Source organism: Labeo rohita, unplaced genomic scaffold, assembly GCF_022985175.1.
Source record: "Labeo rohita strain BAU-BD-2019 unplaced genomic scaffold, IGBB_LRoh.1.0 scaffold_186, whole genome shotgun sequence".
Classification (NCBI taxonomy): Eukaryota; Metazoa; Chordata; class Actinopteri; order Cypriniformes; family Cyprinidae; genus Labeo; species Labeo rohita.
Window position 1 is genome coordinate 57046 of NW_026128066.1, and position 23604 is coordinate 80649.

Genomic DNA, 23604 nt, shown 5'->3' on the forward strand with positions numbered 1-23604 from the left:
GCTCCAGAGCTCCCGTCCGGTCACAAGCCTGCTCCAGAGCTCCCGCTGGGTCACAAGCCAGCTCCAGAGTGCTCGCCTGGTCACAAGCCTGTTCCAGAGCTCCCGTCTGGTCACAAGCCTGCTCCAGAGCTCCCGCCTAGTCACAAGCCAGCCCCAGAGTTTTCGCCTGGTCACAAGCCTGTTCCAGAGTGCCTATGTCACGAATCTGGTCGGTGTCCCGCTGTCCGCTCACCACCAGATGTCACTCTCGCCCTTTCACACACAGACTGTTGCACCACACCCCGGACTACATTTCCCATCAGCCATTACACTTGACCCACGACCAATCAGCGGCGCTATAAAAGCCCCTGTATTTCGCCGTGCTAACCACGGATTGTTGTATTGTTGTTTGCTAGCGTTTTCCTGTTCCGCCCGGAGGGCGGCTAGGGCGGCTTCGCCTCCTGTTCCGCCCGGAGGGCTGCTCTGCCTCCTGTTCCGCCCTGGAGGATCGCCCCCTCCTCCTGTTCCGCCTCGGATTCCGCCCTGGAGGGCTCCTGCGCCTCCTGCTCTCCCTCCGGCTCCGCCCTGGAGGGCAGGAGGCGCAGGAGCCCTCCAGGGCGGAACCGGAGGCGGGACAGGCGACGCCCGAGCCTCCGAGGCGGAACAGGAGGCGGGGCGATCCTCCAGGGCGGAACAGGAGGCAGAGCAGCCCTCCGGGGCGGAACAGGAGGCGAAGCCGCCCTCCGGGGCGGAACAGGAGGCGAAGCCGCCCTCCGGGGCGGAACAGGAAAACGCTAGCAAACAACAATACAACAATCCGTGGTTAGCACGGCGAAATACAGGGGCTTTTATAGCGCCGCTGATTGGTCGTGGGTCAAGTGTAATGGCTGATGGGAAATGTAGTCCGGGGTGTGGTGCAACAGTCTGTGTGTGAAAGGGCGAGAGTGACATCTGGTGGTGAGCGGACAGCGGGACACCGACCAGATTCGTGACAAATGTAAATGCTCCAGCTGGTCTGTAAACTGGTGCTGTATCACAAGGAATGGGTCAGTAATGTGAAATTGGTGTGTTGGTGTAGATACATTTATAAAACTGACAAACAGATTGCTGTTTTGAGATGATGGAAAATGTTAATATCCTAATGGTTTAATAAATGTTATTGAAGTCTTTTAATGTGTGTGTACTTTAATTAATTAATTAATTAATTAATTAATTAATTTATTTATTTGTTTATTTTTGTCTTTCTGTAGACTTTCAGATTGCAGTATCAATGAAAAAGGTTATAAAGCTCTGGCTTCAGCTCTGAGATCAAACCCTTCACACCCGATAGAGCTGGATCTCACAGGAAATGATCCTGGACAATCAGGAGTGAAGAAGCTCAATGATTTACTACAGGATGGACTCTGTTCATTAAAAATCTTCAGGTGAAGGAAAAAAAAAAAACTTAACATATTTAAAAATGAACCACAGATGTGAAATCAGCTGTATGAAAATAGAAGGGTCAAATGCACCATTGTTGAATAAGAATGACATGAACTGGAATTAAATAGCAGTTCAGAGAAATTCAACACACACAACAGAATTTGTGGCAAAAATAATTTAAAAATACAAATGATCTGAAATCCTTATCTTGTTCCTGTAGGTTTTTGAAAAGTCCTGCTGCAGAGGAAGCATGTGAGTATCTCACTGGAGTTCTGGGTAAAAGTCCATTACTACTGAAAGAACTGGATCTGAGTGGAGATAAATTAGGAGATCTGGATGGGGAGAAACTCTCTGCTCTTTTGATGGACTCTCATAGCAAACTGGAGAAAATAATGTGAGTAAACATGATTTATACATTGAAACCTCTTTGTTTATTCATTATTAAAGACTGTCAGTCACATGTGTAATCAGATATGAAGAACTGTTGATCTGATGTGTGTTGAATATGTGCTGAATAATAATAATCAAGCGTTGTGTTAGTTCAGGCAGAACACATCAGTCAAGCTCACATCAGCTGATAGTCATCTGTTCCTGTCGTGTACCAATCCAGTCTTGACACTTATCACAGTGGTCCATTTAATTCCATTTTTTCAGCATCTCTTCTTTCACATCACTGCTCACAATCAAACTCCGTCCTCCAACCCCAACTCCACCCAACTCAACCTGTAATCTAATCTGACTTTTCTTTCTTTCTGTATCAGTTCACTACATTGCAAGCATTCTCTACCATGTATTTGTACAACTTATGTAAATTGTAAATATGTATGGCATATACTGGATCTGTTCTGTACCCCAGATGGATTTGACTTGCTGCTCTCCCCACTCTGTTCAAGCATGGCTGCATGTTTTGCCTAGAACAGAACCATACCACCAACACTAACAGTGTGCAATATAATTGTAATGAATATATTTGATGAAAGTGGTCCTGACTGAAATGCTGTTTCTGTGTTCAGGCTGAATAACTGTAAGCTGACAGAGAAAAGCTGTTCAGTTCTAGCAACTGTTCTCTCCTCCAAAACCATCCTGAAAGAGATGAACCTGAACAACAGTTGTCTGCTGGACTCAGGAGTCAAAGAGATCTGTGAGGGACTGAAGAACCCTGTGTGTGAGCTGAAGATACTGAGGTGAGTACATTTCACCAACAGCTACACTCAACACCACAGCAATGGGATTAGTATTGCACGCTGGCTGATTGTGGGAATAAAAATGCAAATTGTTATATATATATATATATATATATATATATATATATTTAGCTGTTCCTGTCATCATATATATGTGTGTGTGTATATATGTGTGTGTATATTTACATTAGAAGATTGTTTATTTTGATGCAGAATGTCTTTACAAACACATTAAACAGGAGACTTTTCAGACACTCAGCACCAGGTGCTGGTCTGTGGCCTGTATCATTTCATATTAAAGTGTGAAAGAAACTATGAGCATTCAGTGTCTAGTTACAGTTGAAATCTATAGTTTACATACAACGTGCAGAATCTGCAAATTGTTAATTATTTTGCCAAAATAAGAGGGATCAATTTTCTCTTATGTCCAGCAAGCATACGATAATGTCGGTATTTTCACGTCCTTTAATTGGATGATGGCCAGAGAGCGTACTAGTAGTCAGAGCTAGCAAACAGATATTTTGACAGTATTATTACTGTTTCTAAGGTTTCTTACTGCATGATATTGTTTATTTACTACTGACCTGGATAAGATATTTCACTTAAAATATGTTTATATACGGTCCACAAGAGCAAATAATAGTTGAATTAAAAAAAAAGAACCCCATTCAGAAGTTTATATACACTTGATTATTTTTTATGATCAACATTTTTATTCAGATTTAGTTTAACATCAGAAACGTATATAACAATTCACATTTCGACGTCTGAAGAAGCATATTTATTTATTATATTTATTATTATAATATTATTTATCATTATTTATAATATTTACTATATTTCTGAAAAAAAATGGTGTGTTTGTGTAGATACGTTTATAACATTGAAAAACAGATTGCTTTTTAGAGATGATTGAAAATGTTGATATCCTAATGATGTAATAAATGCTAATCAAGTCTTTGTTTGTGTGTGTGTGTGTGTGTGTGTGTGTCTTTTGTCTTTCTGTAGACTTTCAGACTGCAGTATCACTGAAGAAGGTTATAAAGCTCTGGCTTCAGCTCTGAGATCAAACCCTTCACACCTGATAGAGCTGGATCTCACAGGAAATGATCCTGGACAATCAGGAGTGAAGGAGCTCAGTGATTTACTACAGGATCCAAACTGTCAACTCAAGACACTGAGGTGAGATGTGATGAAGTAATACAAAATAAATGATATGTAGGTGAACTTTTTCTTTTTTTACTTATATAATATGTTGAACAACCTGTTGCTGCATCGGAGTTAACGAAGAATAAATAACTAGGCTTTTAAGTAATATTTTATCAGAATCACATTTATTGCCAAGTAATGTAGGTATACATTTATGAGAAATTTGTCTTGGTAAATTGGTGTTTGACAAACCCAACAGAAAATCATTAATAAATAAGAATAAAGAACAATAAACAATTAAAGTAAGGCAAGTAAGCTATACAGTAAAATCAAGAAAAAAAAATTAGGAAGGTATAATAAAATGAATTATGTTGTCCATTATATAAAGATGAATTGAATCTGGCTTCATCTTCTCTTCTGCAGGTTTCTGGGTCCTGCTGCAGATGAAGCCTGTCAGTATGTGACTGGAATTGTGGGTAAAAACCTGTTACTCCTGAGAGAGCTGAATCTGAGTGGACGAAAACTTGGATACCCACGAGTGAATCAGATCGCTGCTCTACTGCAGGATAAACACTGTAAACTCAACACACTGATGTATGTTTATTCATTGTTACAAAGACACTTTTAAATTCTTGCTGCTGGGTGTTTTAATGTGTCGTGTATAAGAGATTGCTGACTGAAAAACCATGTGTGACTTTTGTAATGTGATTGTCATCATCATCATCACCATCACCAGTATTTGTCAACTGTCAGCTAAAACATACTGGTAAATATTAAGATTAAAACTGAATTGTGTTTTTTCTTTATGCAGTCTGAATAACAACTGTATCACAGAAGGAGGTTGTCATGTTCTGGCTGCAGCTCTAAATTCAAACCCTTCAAATCTGACAGAGCTGAATCTGAGTGAGAATAAACTAGGAAATCCAGGAATAAAGATCATCTTGACTCTGTTTAAAAATGTACAGTGTAGACTGGAAAAGCTGAAGTAAGTATTTTAAAAGTATATCCCATTAAAAAGTGCTGGCCGACCTCCTCAGTGCCGCAATCCTGCTCAGCATCGAGGGCTCTTCTTACAGCGTGTCCCTCCTTCCTCCCGGGTTTCGGCACCATTTTAACATAATTTGTAGAACGGAAAGAAGCAGGTGGGAACCGGCGAACATTTAAAGAACATTTAAACATTTGTGTGCGGCAGTCGTCCATGAGGGGCTGCCACTTTACTTTTGTGTTTATTTTATTATTAAAGTCTTTAAATGTACGCCGGTTCCCGCCTCCTTCTTCCCGTTTTACAAACTATGTTACAGTTGTATAAGGCAAATCTACAGGACTGGGTTGTAGTAGTGATATGATCTGTGAAGCTTACCTGATCATCAGTCACAACTCCAAGGTTCCTGGCAGTCCTGGAAGGCTCTATGGTTTATGAACCTAGCTTTATAGAGAAGTTGTGATGAAGTGCTGGGTTGGCTGAGATCATGAGCAGTTCTGTCTCAGCAAGCTTGTGTTGAAGGTAGTGGTCTTTCATCCAGTCAGAAATGTCTGTCAAGTCGCCTTTCCACTATCTCAGACGAACGACAAGTGACAGACCGGTAGTCATTAATTTCCAATGGAGAGTAGTGCAGGAGCTGCGTGGAGTTCTGATAATATACATATGCAGAAATTTTGGATCCGATTTGAGCTGCGGGTCCGTTAAAATATTTGAACTTCTGTGGTTAGATGTATGTGACCACTGACCGGATGTGATGTATTCTATTAAAAACAATAAGCATGCGGTTAGAATTACCAATATTTGTTCACTTTAACATTATTCATTAAACTCTATTTCTGTAAAATGGTACTTTGGTATAATTGGCAGAAATAATTATTTTATCATTATTAAATCATTATTTACATTGATTAGCCCCATAAAACCTACTACGTTTTTATTTAGGGGTCATATGTTTTGTGACAAAACATTAATACATTGATTATATTTATTCAAATCATCAATTTTACCAAGGTGAAAATGCTGAGGTAAGGGTTTGAAAAGTTCTGTGCGACTGCCACTAAGGGGAGAAATGCGACAGTTGTGTCCAAATGTTGTGTGTAGTGGAAAGGCGACTTCAGACAGGCTGCAATGCGAACAGGTACTGTTGGGTGATCTGGTTGGAATGAGAAGTAGAGTTGAGTATCATCAGCATAGCAGTGATAGGAAAAGCCATGCTTCTAGATGACAGATCCTAATGATGACATGTAGATGGAGAAGAGAAGTGGTCCAGGGACTGAGCCCTGAGAAACCACCACACATTTAGTAGCTTTTATCCAAAGAGACCTACAATAGAAGCAATCAGAGCAACAAGAGAGCAACAGTATCCAAGTGCTGTGATAAATTTCAGTTAGTCTAACAGTATATCTTGCAGGAGTTTTTTTTTTTTATATATATAATTTTTAAACTAGACAAAAACAAATAGAATAGAATACAATAGAATAGAATAGAATAGAAATAGAATTGTGCTAGTATCAATTGGTCAGGTGCTGGCAGAAAAGATGCGTCTTTAGACATTTTATGAAAATGGCTAAAGACTCAGTTAATCGAATTGAGATGGGCAGGTCATTCCACCAACTGAGAACGGTCAAGAAAATTGTACGCATGGTTCATTTGCAGAACGCAAGCTTCTGGAGGGCACGTAAGTCTAGTTATATTGTTGCAGTGCCAGTGGTTTTCTTGTAGACAAACACCAGTACCTTGAATTTGATGCGAGTAGCTATTGGCAGCCTGTGCAAACTGATGAAGAGGGGTGTGATATGATCTTCAGCTTGTTAAAGACCACACTCACTGCTGCATTCTGAATCAGTTGCAGAGACTTGATAGTGCATGCAGGAAGGTTACCCAAGAGCACATTATTATAGTCCAGTCTGGAGAGAACAAGGTAATGGATAAGGAATTGTGCAGCCTGCTCTGATAGGAAGGGTCTAATCTAATCTAATGTTGTATAAGGCAAATCTGCAGGACTGGGTTGTAGTAGCGATATGGTCTGTCAAGCTTAACTGATCATCAGTCATAACCCCAAGGTTCCTGCAGTCCTGGAAGGCTCTATGGTTTATGAACCTAGTTGTATAGAGAAGTTGTAATGAAGTGCTGGGTTGGCTTTCATTCAGCCAGAAATGTCTGTCGGACAGGCTGCAATGCATCGGATCATCTGGTTGAAATGAGAAGTAGAGTTGAGTGTCATCAGCATAGCAGTGATAGGAAGAGCCATGCTTCTGAATGACAAAACCTAATGATGACATGTAGATGGAGAAGAGAAGTGGTCCAAGCACTGAGCCATGAGGAACCCCCGTAGCAAGAAGCTGTAACTTAGAAACCTCACCCCTCCAAGACACCTTGAAGGACCTTACAGCACTTGAGAGGTGAGACTTGAACCACTGGAGTGTGGTACCTGAGATGCCCATCTCCAAGAGGGTGGAGAGGAGGATCTTCAGGTATAACTGAAGAAAAAATGGCGTAAAAAAAGTGCGTAGGGATAGGATCTAGCAGACAGGTTGTAGGATGATTAGAAGAGATAAGTTTGGAAACATCAGCCTCTGAGAGTGGAGAGAAAGAAGAGAGAGTGTGTATTTGTTGTTAAGTTTGTGTCTGTATATGGTGTGGAGAATTGGCCACTGATTGATGTTGTTTTATTCATGAAGAATGTTGCAAAGTCATCAGCTGTAAAAGTCGATGTAGGAGGGGGAGGAGGAAGACAAAGAAGAGAAGAGAAGGTTTTGAAAAGTGTGCAAGAGTCAGGACAATTGTTAATTTGGTTGTGGTAGTATGTTGTTTTAGCAGTGGAGACATTTGCAGAGAAGGAAACGAGGAGTGACTGATACACACTAAGGTCAGTAGAGGTTTGTGATTTGTGCCACTTCCTCTCTGCAGCCCTAAGTCTAGAGTGATGTTCATGTGAAATTAATACAGCCATTTCAGGAATTTTCTCCATATAGTGGACTTCAATGTTGCCTGCGAGTTTGAACTTCCAAAATACAATTTAAATGAAAAAAAAAAAGAGAATCTTTTCTAGTGAAACACTTTTATTTTCTTAAAAAAAAAAAATACAATTGTAATAAATGCTAATAAAGTCTTTGTGTGTGTGTGTGTGTCTGTGTGTGTGTCTGTGTGTGTGTGTGTGTGTGTGTGTGTGTGTGTGTGTGTGTGTGTGTGTGTGTGTGTACTTGTTTTTGCTACATTGTGGAGACCAAATGTCCCCACAAGGATAGTAAAACCTGAAATTTTTGACATTGTGGGGACCGGCTTGTGGTCACCATGGGTACAAAAGCTTATAAATCATACAGAATAAGATTCTTTGAGAAAGTAAAAATGCAGAAAGTTTTCTGTAAGGGTTAGGTTTAGGGGTAGGGTTAGGGTAAGGGGATAGAAAATACAGTGTGGACAGTATACAAACCATTGCGCCTATGGAGAGTCCCCACAAAGATAATAAACCAGACATGTGTGTGTGTGTGTGTTTTGTCTTTTTGTAGACTTTCAGACTGCAGTATCACTGAAGAAGGTTATAAAGCTCTGGCTTCAGCACTGAGATCAAACCCTTCACACCTGATAGAGCTGGATCTCACAGGAAATGATCCTGGACAATCAGGAGTGAAGGAGCTCAATGATTTACTACAGGATGCAAATTGTCAAATCAAGACAATGAGGTGAGATGTGATGAAGTAATACAAAATAAATGATGTAGATGATTTTTTTTCTTTTTTTACTTCTATAATAAGTAGACCTGTTGCTGCATCAAAGTTAACAAAGAAAAAAACTATTTATAGGCTTTTAAGAAATATTTTATCAGAATCATGTTTATTGCCAAGTAATTTGCTTCATCTTCTCTTCTGCAGGTTTTTGGGTCCTGCTGCAGATGAAGCCTGTCAGTATGTGACTGGAATTGTGGGTAAAAACCCGTTACTCCTGAGAGAGCTGAATCTGAGTGGACATGAACTAGGAGACACACGAGTGAATCAGATCGCTGCTCTACTGCAGGATAAACACTGTCAACTCAACACACTGATGTATGTTTATTCATTGTTACAGAGACACTTTTAAATTATTGCTGCTGGGTCATTTTTTGGTCTTGTATAAGAGATTGCTGACTGAAAAGCCATATGTGACTTTTGTAATGTGATTGTCATCATCATCATCATCATCACCAGTGTTTGTCAACTGTCAGCTAAAACATACTGGTAAATATTAAGATTAAAACTGAATTGTGTTTTTTCTTTATGCAGTCTGAATAACAACTGTATCACAGAAGGAGGTTGTCATGTTCTGGCTGCAGCTCTAAATTCAAACCCTTCAAATCTGACAGAGCTGAATCTGAGTGAGAATAAACTAGGAAATACAGGAATGAAGATCATCTTGACTCTGTTTGAAAATGTACAGTGTAAACTGGAAAAGCTGAAGTAAGTATTTTAAAAGTGTATCCCATTCATTACCCAGACTGTAGTGACCCACCACAGTTTCATGAATTAAAAAATATTTTTACACTTGTCATCAGGACTGCACAATTAATCAGAATGAACGCAAAATTGTGATATGAGAGTGCAGTTATCAAATCACAAAAGGCTGCAATTTAATTAAATATATAGTCTGCAGTGCCACATGCTTAAGAGTGAAGTGCATTTACATGTGAGCAGATAATGAGTTAGCATCAATAAATCTTATCCTTCAACCAGTACCATCCAACATTTAGCATCAGCACACTGGAAAAAATAACCATGTCAGCTACAACACAACTCACATTAATAACAACTTTTATTTTATATAGTGCATTTAAAAGAAGCATTCCAAAGCGCTTAGATTGGCAGCTTCGTTTTTTCAGTCAACTTAATTCAAATTTGTGAGGAATTGGCTAATCACTTTATCAACTGAAAGCCTCTCCATTAATCTTTAACATGTTTACCACTAAACGTTCCTTCTGGACAGAGGTATATTTGGAAACAAATGCAGTTTTATAAGATAAGTTATGAAGAATTGTTTTATTTTCTTTTTATTTATTTATTTATTTTTTTGTATCTAAAAAAACAAAATTTGACTGTCATAAAAAAACACTGAATGCATTCAATAACTCACAATCAGGTTTAAAATTAAATGTAATGTAATGTAAATGTAATTTAAGATATGTTTTGGTAATCATGATTTATTTCTGATATTTTTGTTTTGGCCTGTAGAGGTTCTGAATGGCTGTTAATGTAAAAAAAAAAAAAAAAAGTGAGTGAGTTATTTTGAGCTTGAATTTGGAAGGTTCATTTAATTTTTTTGTTCATGTAATTTCCTACATGATTTAAAAAAAAAAGATTTTTTTGGCAGATGATGTTAACAGATTTCACCAGATTTGTGCAATAAAGTGTTTATAAACCTGCTGTGAACTAAACACAGAAACTTAAAGGTCACTGTGTAGTTTTCCACCAAAATAAAAGCCTGAGAGCTTAACATTCAAAAGTAAAGAAATTAAGACAATTATTATTATAGTAAATTTATCATTCCATCCTTCAAAACTGAAATCCTTCTCCAAATTGCTTGTTCTGTGTAGCATTGTAAGTATGGTTTAGGCTAAATAATTGTACTGTAAAATACAAAATTTACATTTTTTATTTATATATATTTTTTTATTTATTTTACAGTATAATTATAATATCAAATAAAAAAAATCAATAATTATCATGAAAATCTCATATTGGTGGATAAAAGTAGTAAAGCTAAAGCTGCTATTTGGGTAATTGTATGTATAGCTTAATCGGTTTTGTTTTCTCTTCTACAGGTTAAACTGCATCAGTATTACAGATGAAGGTTGTGCTGCTCTGGCATCAGCATTTAATTCAGACCTCAAAGAGCTGGATCTGAGCAGGAATCAAATAGGTCACTCTGGAGTGACAGAAATCTCCAGTCTGCTGAGAAATTCACAGGGCACACTACAGATACTCAGGTCTGAATTTGGTTAATCTAAACATGAATCAATGTAAAGCTCCAGCTGGTCTATAAACTGGTGTCACAAGGAATGGGTCAGTAGTGTGAAATTGGTGTATTGGTGTAGATTCATTTATAAAATAATGACAAACAGATTGCTGTTTTGAGATGATGGAAAATGTTAATATCCTAATGGTTTAGTGAATGCTAATGACGTATTTTAATATGTGTGTGTGTGTGTGTTTATTTATTTTTGTCTTTCTGTAGACTTTCAGACTGCAGTATCACTGAAAAAGGTTATAAAGCTCTGGCTTCAGCTCTCAGATCAAACCCTTCACACCTGATAGAGCTGGATCTCACAGGAAATGATCCTGGAAAATCAGGAGTGAAGTTGCTCAATGATTTACTACAGGATGGACTCTGTTTATTAAAGACCATCAGGTGAAAAAACAAAAACAAACAAACAAAAAAAAACTTATAATATTTAAAAATGAACCACAGATATGAAATAAGCTGTATGAAAATAGAAGGGTCAAATGCACCATTGTTGAATAGGAATGACATGAACTGGAATTAAATAGCAGTTCAGAGAAATTCAACACACACAACAGAATGTGTGGCAAAAATAATGTAAATATGTAAATGATCTGAAAACTTTATTGTCTTCCTGTAGGTTTTTGAAAAGTCCTGTTGCAGAGGAAGTGTGTGAGTTTCTCACTGGAGTTCTGGGTAAAAGTCCATTACTACTGAAAGAACTGGATCTGAGTGGAGATAAATTAGGAGATCTGGATGGGGAGAAACTCTCTGCTCTTTTGATGGACTCTCATAGCAAACTGGAGAAAATAATGTGAGTGAACATGATTTATACATTGAAACCTTTGTTTATTCATTATTAAAGACTGTCAGTCACATGTGTAATCAGATATGAAGAGCTGTTGATCTGATGTGTGATGAATATGTGCTGAATAATAGTAAAGCATTGTGTTAGTTCAGGCAGAACACGTCAGTCAAGCTCACATCAGCTGATAGTCAGCTGTTCCTGACGTGTACCAATCCAGTCTTGACACTTATCACAGTGGTCCATTTAATTCCATTTTTTCAGCATCTCTTCTTTCACATCACTGCTCACAATCAAACCTCGTCCTCCAACCCCAACTCCACCCAACTCACCTGTAATCTAATCTGACTTTTCTTTCTTTCTGTATCAGTTCACTACATTGCAAGTATTCTCTACCATGTATTTGTATTTTCTACAGGTTATGTAAATTGTGAATTGTAATTATGTAGGCATATACTGAACCTGTTCTGTACCCCAGATGGGTTTGACTTGCTCCTCTCGCCGCTCTGTCCAGGCATCGCTGCATTTTTTGCCCGGAAAAGAACCATACCACCAACACTAACAGTGTGCAATATACAGTCATGTGAAAAAGTTCAGACACCCTATTGAATTTCATGGTTTTCTGTATCAGGACATAATAAAAAAATTATCTGGTCCTTGGCAGGTCTTAAAATTTGGAAAATAAATCCTCAGATAAACATCATCACATGACATATCACACTGTGTCATTATTTATTTAAGAAAAATACAGCCAAGAGGGAAAGGCCATGTGTTCTGCCTGTAGCAGCAATAACTTGAAGCATTCATTTTCTATATGACTTTATCAGTCTCTCACATCGTTCTGGAGGAATTTGGACCACTCTTCTTATTCGATGTTGCTCCAGTTTATTGAGGTTTGTGGGCATTTGCTTATGCACAGCTCTCACCACAGCATTTGAGTCAGGGTGAGCTCTGGACTTGGACTGGGCTATTGCAACACCTTGATTCTTTTCTTTTCAGCTATTCTGTTGTAGATTTGATGGTGTGCTTGGGATCACTGTCCTGTTGCAAAACCCAGTTTTGGCCTAACATTAGATGTCGGACAAATGCCTTCGCATTTGACTCTAGATACTCTACTTTGATATACAGAGTAGTTCATGGCCAACTCAATGACTGTGAGGTGCCCAGGTCCTGTGGCTACAAAACAAGCCCAAAATGATCAGCCCTCCTCCAGCATGCTTGTCTTTTGGTATGAGGTGTTTGTGCTGATATGCTCTTTAGGTTTTCACCAAACTTGGCGCTGTGCATTATGACCAAACATCTCCACTTCACTCTCGTCTGTTCAAAGGACATTATTCTAGAAGACTTGTGTTTTGTTCAGATGTAACTTTACAGACCTAAACTGTGCTGCATTGTTTTTTTTTTTTAGATAGAAGATGCTTTCTTCTGCTAAGCCTTCCAAACATGCCATTTTTGTCCCATATTTTTCTAATGGTATTGTCATGAACTTTATCATTTAACATGTTAACTGAGGCCTGTAGAGTCTGAGGTGTAGTTCTTGGGTTGTCTGCCATTTCTCTGAGCTTTACACGGTCTGATCTTGGGGAGAATTTTCTGGGACATCCACTCCTGGAATGAGAGGTGTCTGTTTTAAATGTCTTCCACTTGTGAATAAACTTCAAATTGTTTGGAAATGGCCGTATTACTCCTCTCAGATTGATGGCAGCAACAATTGCTTCTCTAAGATGATTGCTGATGTCTTACCTCCTTGGCATTGTGTTAACACACACCTGAAGGCTCCAGACCAGCAAACTGCCAAAGCTTTTGCGTTTATAGAAGCTCTCAGACTTGCTGATGATCAGTTAATCAAAGGTATTTGATTAGCAGTGCTTGACTGTTATTTAGCCTCTTAATTCCAGTGTCAGGGTGTCCTAACTTTGTCATACATAGCTTTTCCATTTTGGCTTTATTTTTGTTCAGTAAATAATGACACGGTGCAATTTGTCATGCGTTGTTCATCTGAGGTTTTATTTTCTAAATTTTAAGAGCGGCCAAGGACCAGTTTTGTTTTAATGATGTCCTGATTCAGAAAACCATGGAATTCAGTATGGTGTCCTAACGTTTTCAAATGACTGTAATTGTAATGAATATACTTGATGAAAGTGGTCCTGACTGAAATGCAGTTTTTGTGTTCAGGCTGAATAACTGTAAGCTGACAGAGAAAAGCTGTTCAGTTCTAGCTACTGTTCTCTCCTCCAAAACCATCCTGAAAGAGATGAACCTGAACAACAGTCATCTGCTGTACCCAGGAGTCAAAGAGATCTGTGAGGGACTGAAGAATCCTGTGTGTGAGCTGAAGATATTGAAGTGAGTACATTTTACCAACAGATACACTCAACACCACAGCAATGAGATTTTAGAATTAGAATTTAGTTTATTTTGATGCAGAATGTCTTTACAAACACAATAAGCAGGAAACTTTTCAGATGTGCACTCCACTCCACCTCAGCACCAGGTGCTAGTCAGTGGCCTGTATCATTTCATATCAAAGTGTGAAAAGACTACAAGCATGCAATGTCTAGTTAGAGTTGAAGTCAAAGGTTTACATATACCTTGCAGAATCTGCAAATTGTTAATTATTTTGCCAAAACAATTTTCTCTTGTGGACTATATGTAAATGTAAGAAATTATATCAAATTTAATTATTCAGTTGGGAATTAAATCTAAAGGATTCTGAATCGACTTGATTAACTGATTCAGAATTAATAGTTTACACATTATTAACTGTTCATCCACCAAAAGTTTAACTTAGTATATTTTACGAATTCTGGGTGTTTATATTATTTCCATAGCCATTGGATTATACTATAAACAAAGTACTAGGTTGTTATTGTGAGCTAGGTAGCAAACTCTAGAGCAAATACAATAACTTAGTGAGCATAAAAGAAAAGACAATGTCCTTTTCTATGAAACAAGGATTTATTGAACTACTGTAAGATACATAAACTAAACTACAAAAATACATACACACATACACACACTTACACATACATGGATACGATTCAAGGAATGAGAATTATGGCGTTTGAATGGGATCCCAAAATTGGCTTTAGTGTAACAGCTGTGACTTGACTTGGCTTGGCTGGAACGGCTGTGACGTGACTTGGCTTGGCTGGAACGGCTGTGATGTGACTTGGCTTGGCTGGAACAACTGTGACTTGACTTGACCTTGCAGGAACAGCAGCTGGTGCAGGTTCAGGAGAAGCAGACATGACGTTAACAGGCTGTGGCTTGGCTGACGTGGCGTTAGTGGTCACTGGCGTGGCGGCCATCTTTGCGACAGGCTCTGGCGTGGCAGCCATCTTTGCGACAGGCTCTGGCGTGGCGGCCATCTTTTGTGCAGACTTTCTAAGGGTGGCCATCTTGTATGGTGGTTCTGGGCGCTTGGGTGAAACCTTGCTTGACCTTGAAGGAACGATGCCCGTGACCTTGCTTGACTCAGGAATGACAGCTTTGGCTTGACTGGACTTGGAAGCTTGACTGGACTTGGAAGCTTGACGGGACTTGGAAGCTCGACGGGACTTGGAAGCTTGACTGGACTCTGGAGTGGCAGCTATGACTCTACTTGACTCCGGAAACACAGCTGCAACTTGACTGGACTCAGGAAACACAGCTGCAACTTGACTGGACTTGGAAACTTGACTTGACTCTGGTGTGGCAGCTGTGACATAACGAAGCTCTGTTTTTCGCCACCATTTTGTGAACAGGCTCCTCCGTTGCTGCCATTTTGTGCATGGGTTCCGCTGTCACCGCTATTGCTTGAGCGCGCTCCAGCGTGGCCACCATTTCACGAATGAGCCAAGCGGCCAGCGTGTCCGTGGCATCACGCTCTCACGCGGCCGCCATTTTGTGAGCGGGGTGCGTGGCCCGCACTGACACCAGTGGACCAGTCGCATTTGAGTTTTGATTTTAGCGGTTGGTTAATTCCCTCAATGAAAAAGTCAATGTCCAGAAACTCTTGAATGTAGCCCTCGAGCGATCATGTGCCCTGCTCGAGGGCTAACAACAGTCTAGCAGTGTCCGTACCTGTGAAATGGCTGTGATGAAAGCTGCTGGATCCTTTGTTGATGGAGCATTCTGTTACAGTGGGAGTGAGACGAGAGGCGAGAGGATCCATTTTCAAGCTTTTATTTAAGGGACGAGACAAAGACATGGTTGAAAACAGGCATGGTCAGAACAGTAGCAAACAGGTGTTCGTAAAGCAGGCGTGGGTCAAACAGCGGCGAACATAATCCGTTAAGGGGCTAGACGAAAGGGATAAATCCGAGAAAACAAGCGAGGGTCCAAAAGCCAGGCGGTAAGATGGACGAGACGAGATGGCCAGGCAGGAACGCTAAACACAGGAACTACACTAAGGATAACTACACAATGAAACAAAGGATAACTACACAATGAAAACTATACAATGCTCCATGACCAGAACATGAACATCCGGGGCTTTTATAGAACGCCTGATTGGCCACAGGTGTATGGCGCAATCAGTGCGGTGGGTGCTGGGAGATGTAGTCCGGGGTGTAGTGCAACTTTTCTTCAAGATTTTGTTAATCACTTCAGTAAGTGTAGTAATGCAAGCATCCTACATAATATATCAACTTTTCATACACGTCAACATCTTGGAAATAAAACAAGCTCTCATTCAACACCAAACATCGGATATCTTGCACACACATTAATAACTTTGTCTACCTAAAGGGGTTATGAGCATTGGCTACTTTATAGGTTACATTATGCACATCAAGCACATAAAATACATAGACAACACATAACCGGAATTATTTGCTCTACTAGCAATGGTGATAAATGATTGTCTTTTTAGCATTGTTTATATAAATTCATGTATTCTTTGTTGGGGGGAAAGAACATTTGGAAGAACATTGGTCAGGAGAGTGTCATGTTGTCAGTGTCCAGTGAGCCCTGCAGACTGGACGTGTCAGTGTAAATCTGTCTTTCCTGTTTATTCGATTATGAATTTATGCATGGCTGGTCACCAGTTGCCCTGACCATCTGTTCTTGAGATGGCCTCAGACGAGAGGGAAAGTTCCTTCTCCCCAGTTAGGGGAGCCATGTTATCACTGTTTTATTGTTCTATGGGCCTGCGGCATGTCTAGCAGATCTCTCTCCTCTTCCATGTGTAAGCAAAATGGGTCAAACGAGCACCAATAACTATTTAGTTTGCATGTTTCTAAAGTACAGAGGTATCTTGTCCCCTGCGGAGATAAGCACAAATGATCCAGACAAGGAGATGTTATTGCTGGGATCAGAAGATTCCAATAGCCTCTTGAGGGGCCGCAGGGATGGCCATTAATGAAGTTTATTGCTTAGGCTGGTCAGAGGGGAAACTTTAGATTCCCCTGGAATGTAGTGATGCTGTGGTTCTTCGGTGATTTGTTCGATGGAGGTCCTACATAAACATGTGGACTATATGCAAACCGTTGCTTTAACCAAACAGATTTCATGTTGGCAACACTGGGGCCATCTTGCAGGCATACAATATCATTGCCATTTTCACGTCCTTTGATTGGATGATGGCCAGAGAGTGTACTAGTATTCAGAGCTAGCAAACAGCTGTTTTGACAGTATTATTACTGTTTCTAAGGTTATTGTTTATTTAGTACTGACCTGAATGAAATATTTCAAAAGATGTTTACATACAGTCTACAAGAGAAAATAATAGTTTTCGAAAGTTTACATATACTTGATTCTTTTTTTATCAACATTTTTTATATTTAGATTTAGAAACATATGGCAATTGACAGTTCAAAAGAACTGTGTACAAACAAATGCCATGAAGCCGTCCACTTGTACAAAAGGAGAGGAAGAAAAATAGAAGAAATAAAAGTCAGATAAGCATAATAGGGACATCACAACATTACAATTTCCAAATGAGTAATTAGAGTATAGTTACAAGCATGCGTTACTGTTGCATTACATCATTGCCGACAGAATCTGTTTGATCATCTAAATTGTAAATAAGGTGTTGGCTAGCACACGCGACGTCCTCTACATGAGACCTACTTTGACTGGTAAGCGCCTGCGAGGTGGATTCTACCAATGACAACAAAGTAAGCATGATGTACGCGTTCTGTAGCTGGAAATGCAATCATTATTTTTAGTTTATTTCTGTCAAAGGAAAGAACATTATTGTGCATTGTCAGATGGGAATAAAATCTCTTAAACCGTGAAAAACACTATATCCATTTTAAAACACCTGAAAGAGCAGCACGGCACATTAAAAAGTCTTGAGAATGTACCGGGTGCAGAGAGCAACACACCAACTTCCATTGTCTTCACATGAGTCATGCGGGAAGCAATAGAAAAGTTGATTTGGGGGACTCCCGCAAAATAGAAATATCTAAACATAAAATATCTAAAACAAATGAATTGCTATTCATGTATTGCACAAAAGCAACAAGAACAATTAATATAAAACAAAAACGATTAACACGTGTAAGCATAGGCAGAGTTTCTACTTATAACATGGTAAACAATGTTGATTTCTGGAATGCAATAGACAATCAGAGAATCCACTCACCGCTCAAAATGCCATGCATTCTGTAACCACACACGCAGCAGCCTATTGGTTATAGTAAAAATAACAGTGGTTTGTGAATGTTGATGCTTTAATAACAAATATTTTATCGGGAGCCTTTATGCTGGGATGTAACACACAAACTTACTATTTCACGTAAAGTTTGTGGATGTACATAAAAAAGTAATGTAACATGTAATGTAACTTTTGAAATAAATCATAACAAAAATAATCAGAACCGTAATTTGATTACTTTTAAAAGGAGTAATCAGTAATCAGTAATTTAATTACATTTTCAGAGTAACTTGCCCAACACTGATGATAGCCAAGTAAAAGTTGCGGGAGTTTTGGTTCTATCCATAACTTTAAAATAGTATTTTTGGCAGCAGTACTTGCAGCTTAAAAGGTCCTTTTTTAGATGAACAGTCAACTGGAGAATGGAATCGTCTAACATTAGAAAAAATAGCGGATCTCGAGGTATATCCAAGTGCAGAAAATCTGAAAGAACAGAACATACAAATTTCCCAAAAAAAGACCCACCACTGGGTGTTTTCAAAACGTGCAAAAACCTACTGTAGATTTATTACAGTATTAAATGACAATAAGGATCAGATCGAACTTTAATCTTATATAGTACACTAGGATTGATTCATTTATTATATATCATCTGATGTGCAAGGTTCTTAGAAGCAGTGAAAAGTCTAGTCCATACCACATCCCAATCGGGTTGAGCAAGACCTTCCCTTTTTCAGGAGTGGATAGCTGGAATATAAGTATACTGCAGTGAAAGGACTGAATTATAAATCTTAGAAACTAAACCACTAGGAGTAGTATTAATGTCCAACTACTCCCTGAGAGGATGTGACAGCACAGTGGTGGCCCAAGGAACACTGTAAGCCATTAAAGCTGACCTCAGTCTTATATACAAAGAAAGAAAATGCTGGTAAAGAAAACTCTGCACTTAAGTTTGAGGCTATTACAATAAATGCCATTCAGTGTATGAACACCAGCATTACTTAGTGTAATGAGGAGTCAACGTGATTGGGATCCATGTGCAACTTTATTAGCGTCAAACTCATAAACAGACAGATCAGGGTCAAACAGGAACAAACTGAGCAATGTAGACAAACCAATAACAGTAACAGAGTCCAGGCAAGAGATCGGGGCAGGCGGCTATCAAACAGAGTAATTCCAAACAAACGAAGCAAGGGTCACAAGGCAGGCAGCAGGCAGACAGACAGAGTTCCAAGACAATCGGGTTGGCAATGAAAGATCAGGAAATAACCCTCAGAAATGTTAGCAGTGGCACAACAAGACTTTGCGGGGAACTGAGCGTGAGCGTGCTATTTAAAGGGTCGGTAATGGCTGCTACCTGTGCCGGTGATCAGCCCCAGGCACGGGGTTGTGGGAAATGGAGTCCAAATTGAAACTAATACTCCGGTAAGGGGTCCCTCTGAGTTCGTGACATTTAGTCTATGGGCTAACATTTTTTTTGTAGCCCAGAGTTTTGCATCTGTAGTTCTTAAACCAATAGGCCAATAACTGGCAGATTCTAAGGGATCTTTGCCCTTCTTGAGTAAAAGGGTTATGAAAGCTGTGTTTTGATTCCTGTGACAGGTTCCATTTTTAATCACGAAATTAAGAGTTAAGAATAAGTGACAATACTTCACTGACCAAAATTATAAATGGAACACTTTTGTTTTTGCCCCCATTTTTCATGAGCTGAACTCAAAGATCTAAGTGATCTGTGGTTGTGAGGCCGGTTGGATGTACTGCCAAATTCTCTGGCTTATGGTAGAGAAATGAACATTCAATTCACGGGCAACAGCTCTGGTGGACATTCCTGCAGTCAGCATGCCAATTGCACGCTCCCTCAAAACTTGTGACATCTGTTGCATTGTGTTGTGTGATAAAACTGCACATTTTAGAGTGGCCTTTTATTGTGGGCAGCCTAAGGCACACCTGTGCAATAATCATGCTGTCTAATCAGCATCTTGATATGCCACACCTATGAGGTGGATGGATTATCCTGGCAAAGGAGAAGTGCTCACTAACACAGATTTAGACAGATTTGTGAACAATATTTGAGAGAATAAGCCTTTTGTGTACATAGAAAAGGTCTTAGATCTTTGAGTTCAGTTCAAGTGTTGCATTTATAATTTTGGTCAGTGTATATCCTAGATGGTGGAAATTAATTCAGGGGGAATTCAGTCACTACCTTTAGCTTTGTTTTTTGGCATGGAGTCTAGAGCCAGCTTCAGTTCATCTAGTTACAGTGAGCAATTGCGCATCTAAGTGATGTTCATTAAATTTGGGGAGGGGAAACTGCTGAAGAAGTATATAGTTCATAGCAAGATTTAAAGAATGAGTAACCAAATATTAGCTGGTCCACCATGACTTGATGGGCAAAAAAAAAAATAAATAAATAAAAATAAAAATAAATAAACAATACTATGGGCCAGCAACTGTTTGGTTACCCACATTTTTCAAATTAACATTTATGTTAAGCAGAAAAAAGAACACAAAACACAAGAACTGGTTTATTTTTACATTTGTTCATTCAATTTCTTAAATGCTGCTGTACCTAAAGCATTGGACTGGATCCGGGGGGACTGCAGTGACTGTCTGATCTGGATACAGACTGGATCTGGTGGTTAATGTGACCTCGGAATAAGAAAGAAACAGACTAATATTAGCGTAGATGCCATTCTTCTGACGATGCACTGAGTATGTCAGGTGTTATGGGAAGTATTCCTGGTTCCGGTTGACCTATTTAATGCAGCCTAACAATCCTTTAACAGATTTGAATTATAGGAATATGTTTATGTGTTATGTGTAAGCCAGGTTAAATAGATGGGTCTTTAATCTAGATTTAAACTGACAGAGTGTGTCTGCATCCCCAACAGTGTTGGGTAGATTGTTCCAGTGTTTGGGTGCTAGATAAGAAAATGATCTGCCGCCCGCAGTTGATTTTGATATTCTAGGTATTATCAGATTGCCAGAGTTTTGAGAATGCAGCGGTCATGAGAGACTATAATGTCATAAGAGCTCGCTCAGGTACTGAGGAGCTAAACCATTTAGGGCTTTATAAGTAATTATCAAGATTTTAAAATCTATATGATGTTTAATAGGGAACCAGTGCAGTGTTGACAGAACCGGGCTAATATGGTCATACTTTCTGGTTCTAGTAAAAAACTCTAGCTGCTGCATTTTGTACCAGCTGGAGTTTGTTTATTAAGTGTGCAGAACAACCACCCAATAAAGCATTACAATAATCTAATCTTGAGGTCATAAACGCATGAATTAACGTTTCAGCATTTGACATTTGCAGTTGTGCAAATGCTAGAGATGTGGTTTTCAAAAGAAAGATTTCCATCAAATAGCACACCTAGGTTCTTTACTGATGACAAAGAATTGACAGAACAGCCATCAAGTATTAGACAGTGTTTTAGGTTATTACACGCGGAGGTTTTAGGTCCAATAACAACACCACTGTTTTTTTCAGAATTTAGCAGTAAGAAATTACTTGTCATCCAGTTTTTTTATCTCAGCTACACAATCTGTTAGTTTTTCAAATTGGTATGTTTCACTTGTGATCGATATAATACTTCTTCATTTACTGCACTACCACTAATGCCAACATAATTTTCAAGCCTGTTCAAGAGAATGTTGTGGTCAACTGTATCGAATGCACCACTAAGATCCAGTAGCACTAACAGAGAGACACAACCACGATCGGATGATAAGAGCAGATCATTCGTAACTCTAATAAGAACAGTCTCAGTACTATGGTACAGTCTAAAACCGGAAATCCTCACAGATATAATTTTTCTGTAGGAAGGAAGATAATTGTGAGGATATTACCTTTTCTAATATCTTTGACAGAAAAAGGAGATTTGAGATTGGTCTGTAATTAATTAATTTGTTGGAGTCAAATTTTTTTTTTTTAATGAGAGGCTTAATAGCAGCTAGTTTGAAAGTTTTGGGGACATATCCTAATGACAGTGATGAATTAATAATATTCAGAAGAGGATCTATGAGATCTGGAAGCAAGTCTTTTAGTAGCCTAGATGGAATAGGGTCTAGCATACAAGTTGTTGATTTAGATAATTTAACAAGTTCATACAATTCTTCCTCTTCTATAGTAGAAAAGGAGTGGAATTGTTCCCCAGGAGATCTATAGGACACTATCTGATGCAATACTGTAATTGATGGCTGCATGGTGACAATTTTGTCTCTAATAGTATCGATCCTGGAAGTAAAGTAGTTCATAAAGTCATTACTGCTATGCTGAGGGGCACAGTCAATGCCTGTTGGTTCTTTATTTTTTCTTAATTTAGCCACTGTATTGAATAAATACCTAGGGTTATGTTTGTTTTCTTCTAAAAGAGTCGAAAAGTAATCAGATCTTGCAGTTTTAAATGCTTTTCTATATGATAGGATACATCCATGCCAAGCAGGACAAAAAAAACTCTAGTTTTGTTTTCCTACAGCTGCGCTCCATTTTCCGGGCTGCTCTCTTTAAGGTGTGCCCATTATACCACGGGGTTGGACTGTTTTCCTTAATCTTCCTTAGGCGCAGATGAGCGACCGTATTTATAGTCCTAGAAAAGAGAGAGTCAATAGTTTCTGTTACATCATCAAGTTTTTCTGAGCTATTGGACATGCTGAGGAATTCAGATAAGTCAGGAAGATTATTTAGCAGCCTTTTGTAGTAGAAGTGATGGTTCTACCATACTTGCAATAAGGAGTTGAATTGACAGTTTTTCTTATTTGGAGTATACACAAGACTAGATAATGGTCTAAGATATCATCACTTTGCTGCAGAATTTCAACGGCATTAACATAATTTCCATGTGACCCTATTAAGTCTAGAGTATGATTTTGACAATGATTGGGACCTGACATGTGTTGTCTAGCTCCAGTATAGTTCAGAATGTCTATAAATGCTCCTAGTGCATCATTTTCATTATCAACATGGATGTTAAAGTCACCCACTATTAAGACCTTATCTGTAGCCAACACCAACTCAGATAGAAAATCAGCAAATTGTTTAAGAAAATCTGTATGGTGCCCTGGTGGCCTGTGTACATTAGCAAGTACAAACATCACGGGGATTTATAATTAACACTTGTCTCACTGGATAATGTTATATGAAGCACCATTACTTCAAACGAGTTATACTTGAAGCTGCTCTCTGAGAAACACTGAAAATATTGCTATAAATTGTAGAAACACCTCCCCCTTTACCTTTTAGATATGGCTCATGTTTATAAGAGTAATCATGAGGGGTAGACTTGTTTAAGATAAAGTAATCATCTGGTTTTAGCCAGGTTTCTGCCAAACAGAGCACATCAAGGTTATGATCAATGATCATATCATTTACAAAAAGCATTTTTGTAGAAAGGGACTGTCACACCCCTGGACTCTTTAGTTGGTTTCTACCATTTCCCCCTGCAGCTCTGTGTTTTGGTATCGCCCTAATTGTCTGCACCTGTGTTTGTATCAGTCTGTGTGTATATATAGTGTGTGTTCCCCTCTTGCC

The 23604-nt window shown here is 39.0% G+C and overlaps 1 protein-coding gene across 1 annotated transcript in view; it reads left to right on the plus strand.

Moving 5' to 3' along the window:
* LOC127159027 (protein NLRC5) overlaps positions 1-23604 on the plus strand; it is a 44072-nt gene that overhangs the window by 5955 nt on the left and 14513 nt on the right. The window contains exons 7-11 of the mRNA XM_051101972.1: positions 3594-3767; positions 8589-8759; positions 10921-11094; positions 11327-11500; positions 13667-13837. Of these exons, the coding sequence (XP_050957929.1) occupies positions 3594-3767; positions 8589-8759; positions 10921-11094; positions 11327-11500; positions 13667-13837 (864 nt within the window). The remainder of the gene's footprint in view (positions 1-3593; positions 3768-8588; positions 8760-10920; positions 11095-11326; positions 11501-13666; positions 13838-23604) is intronic.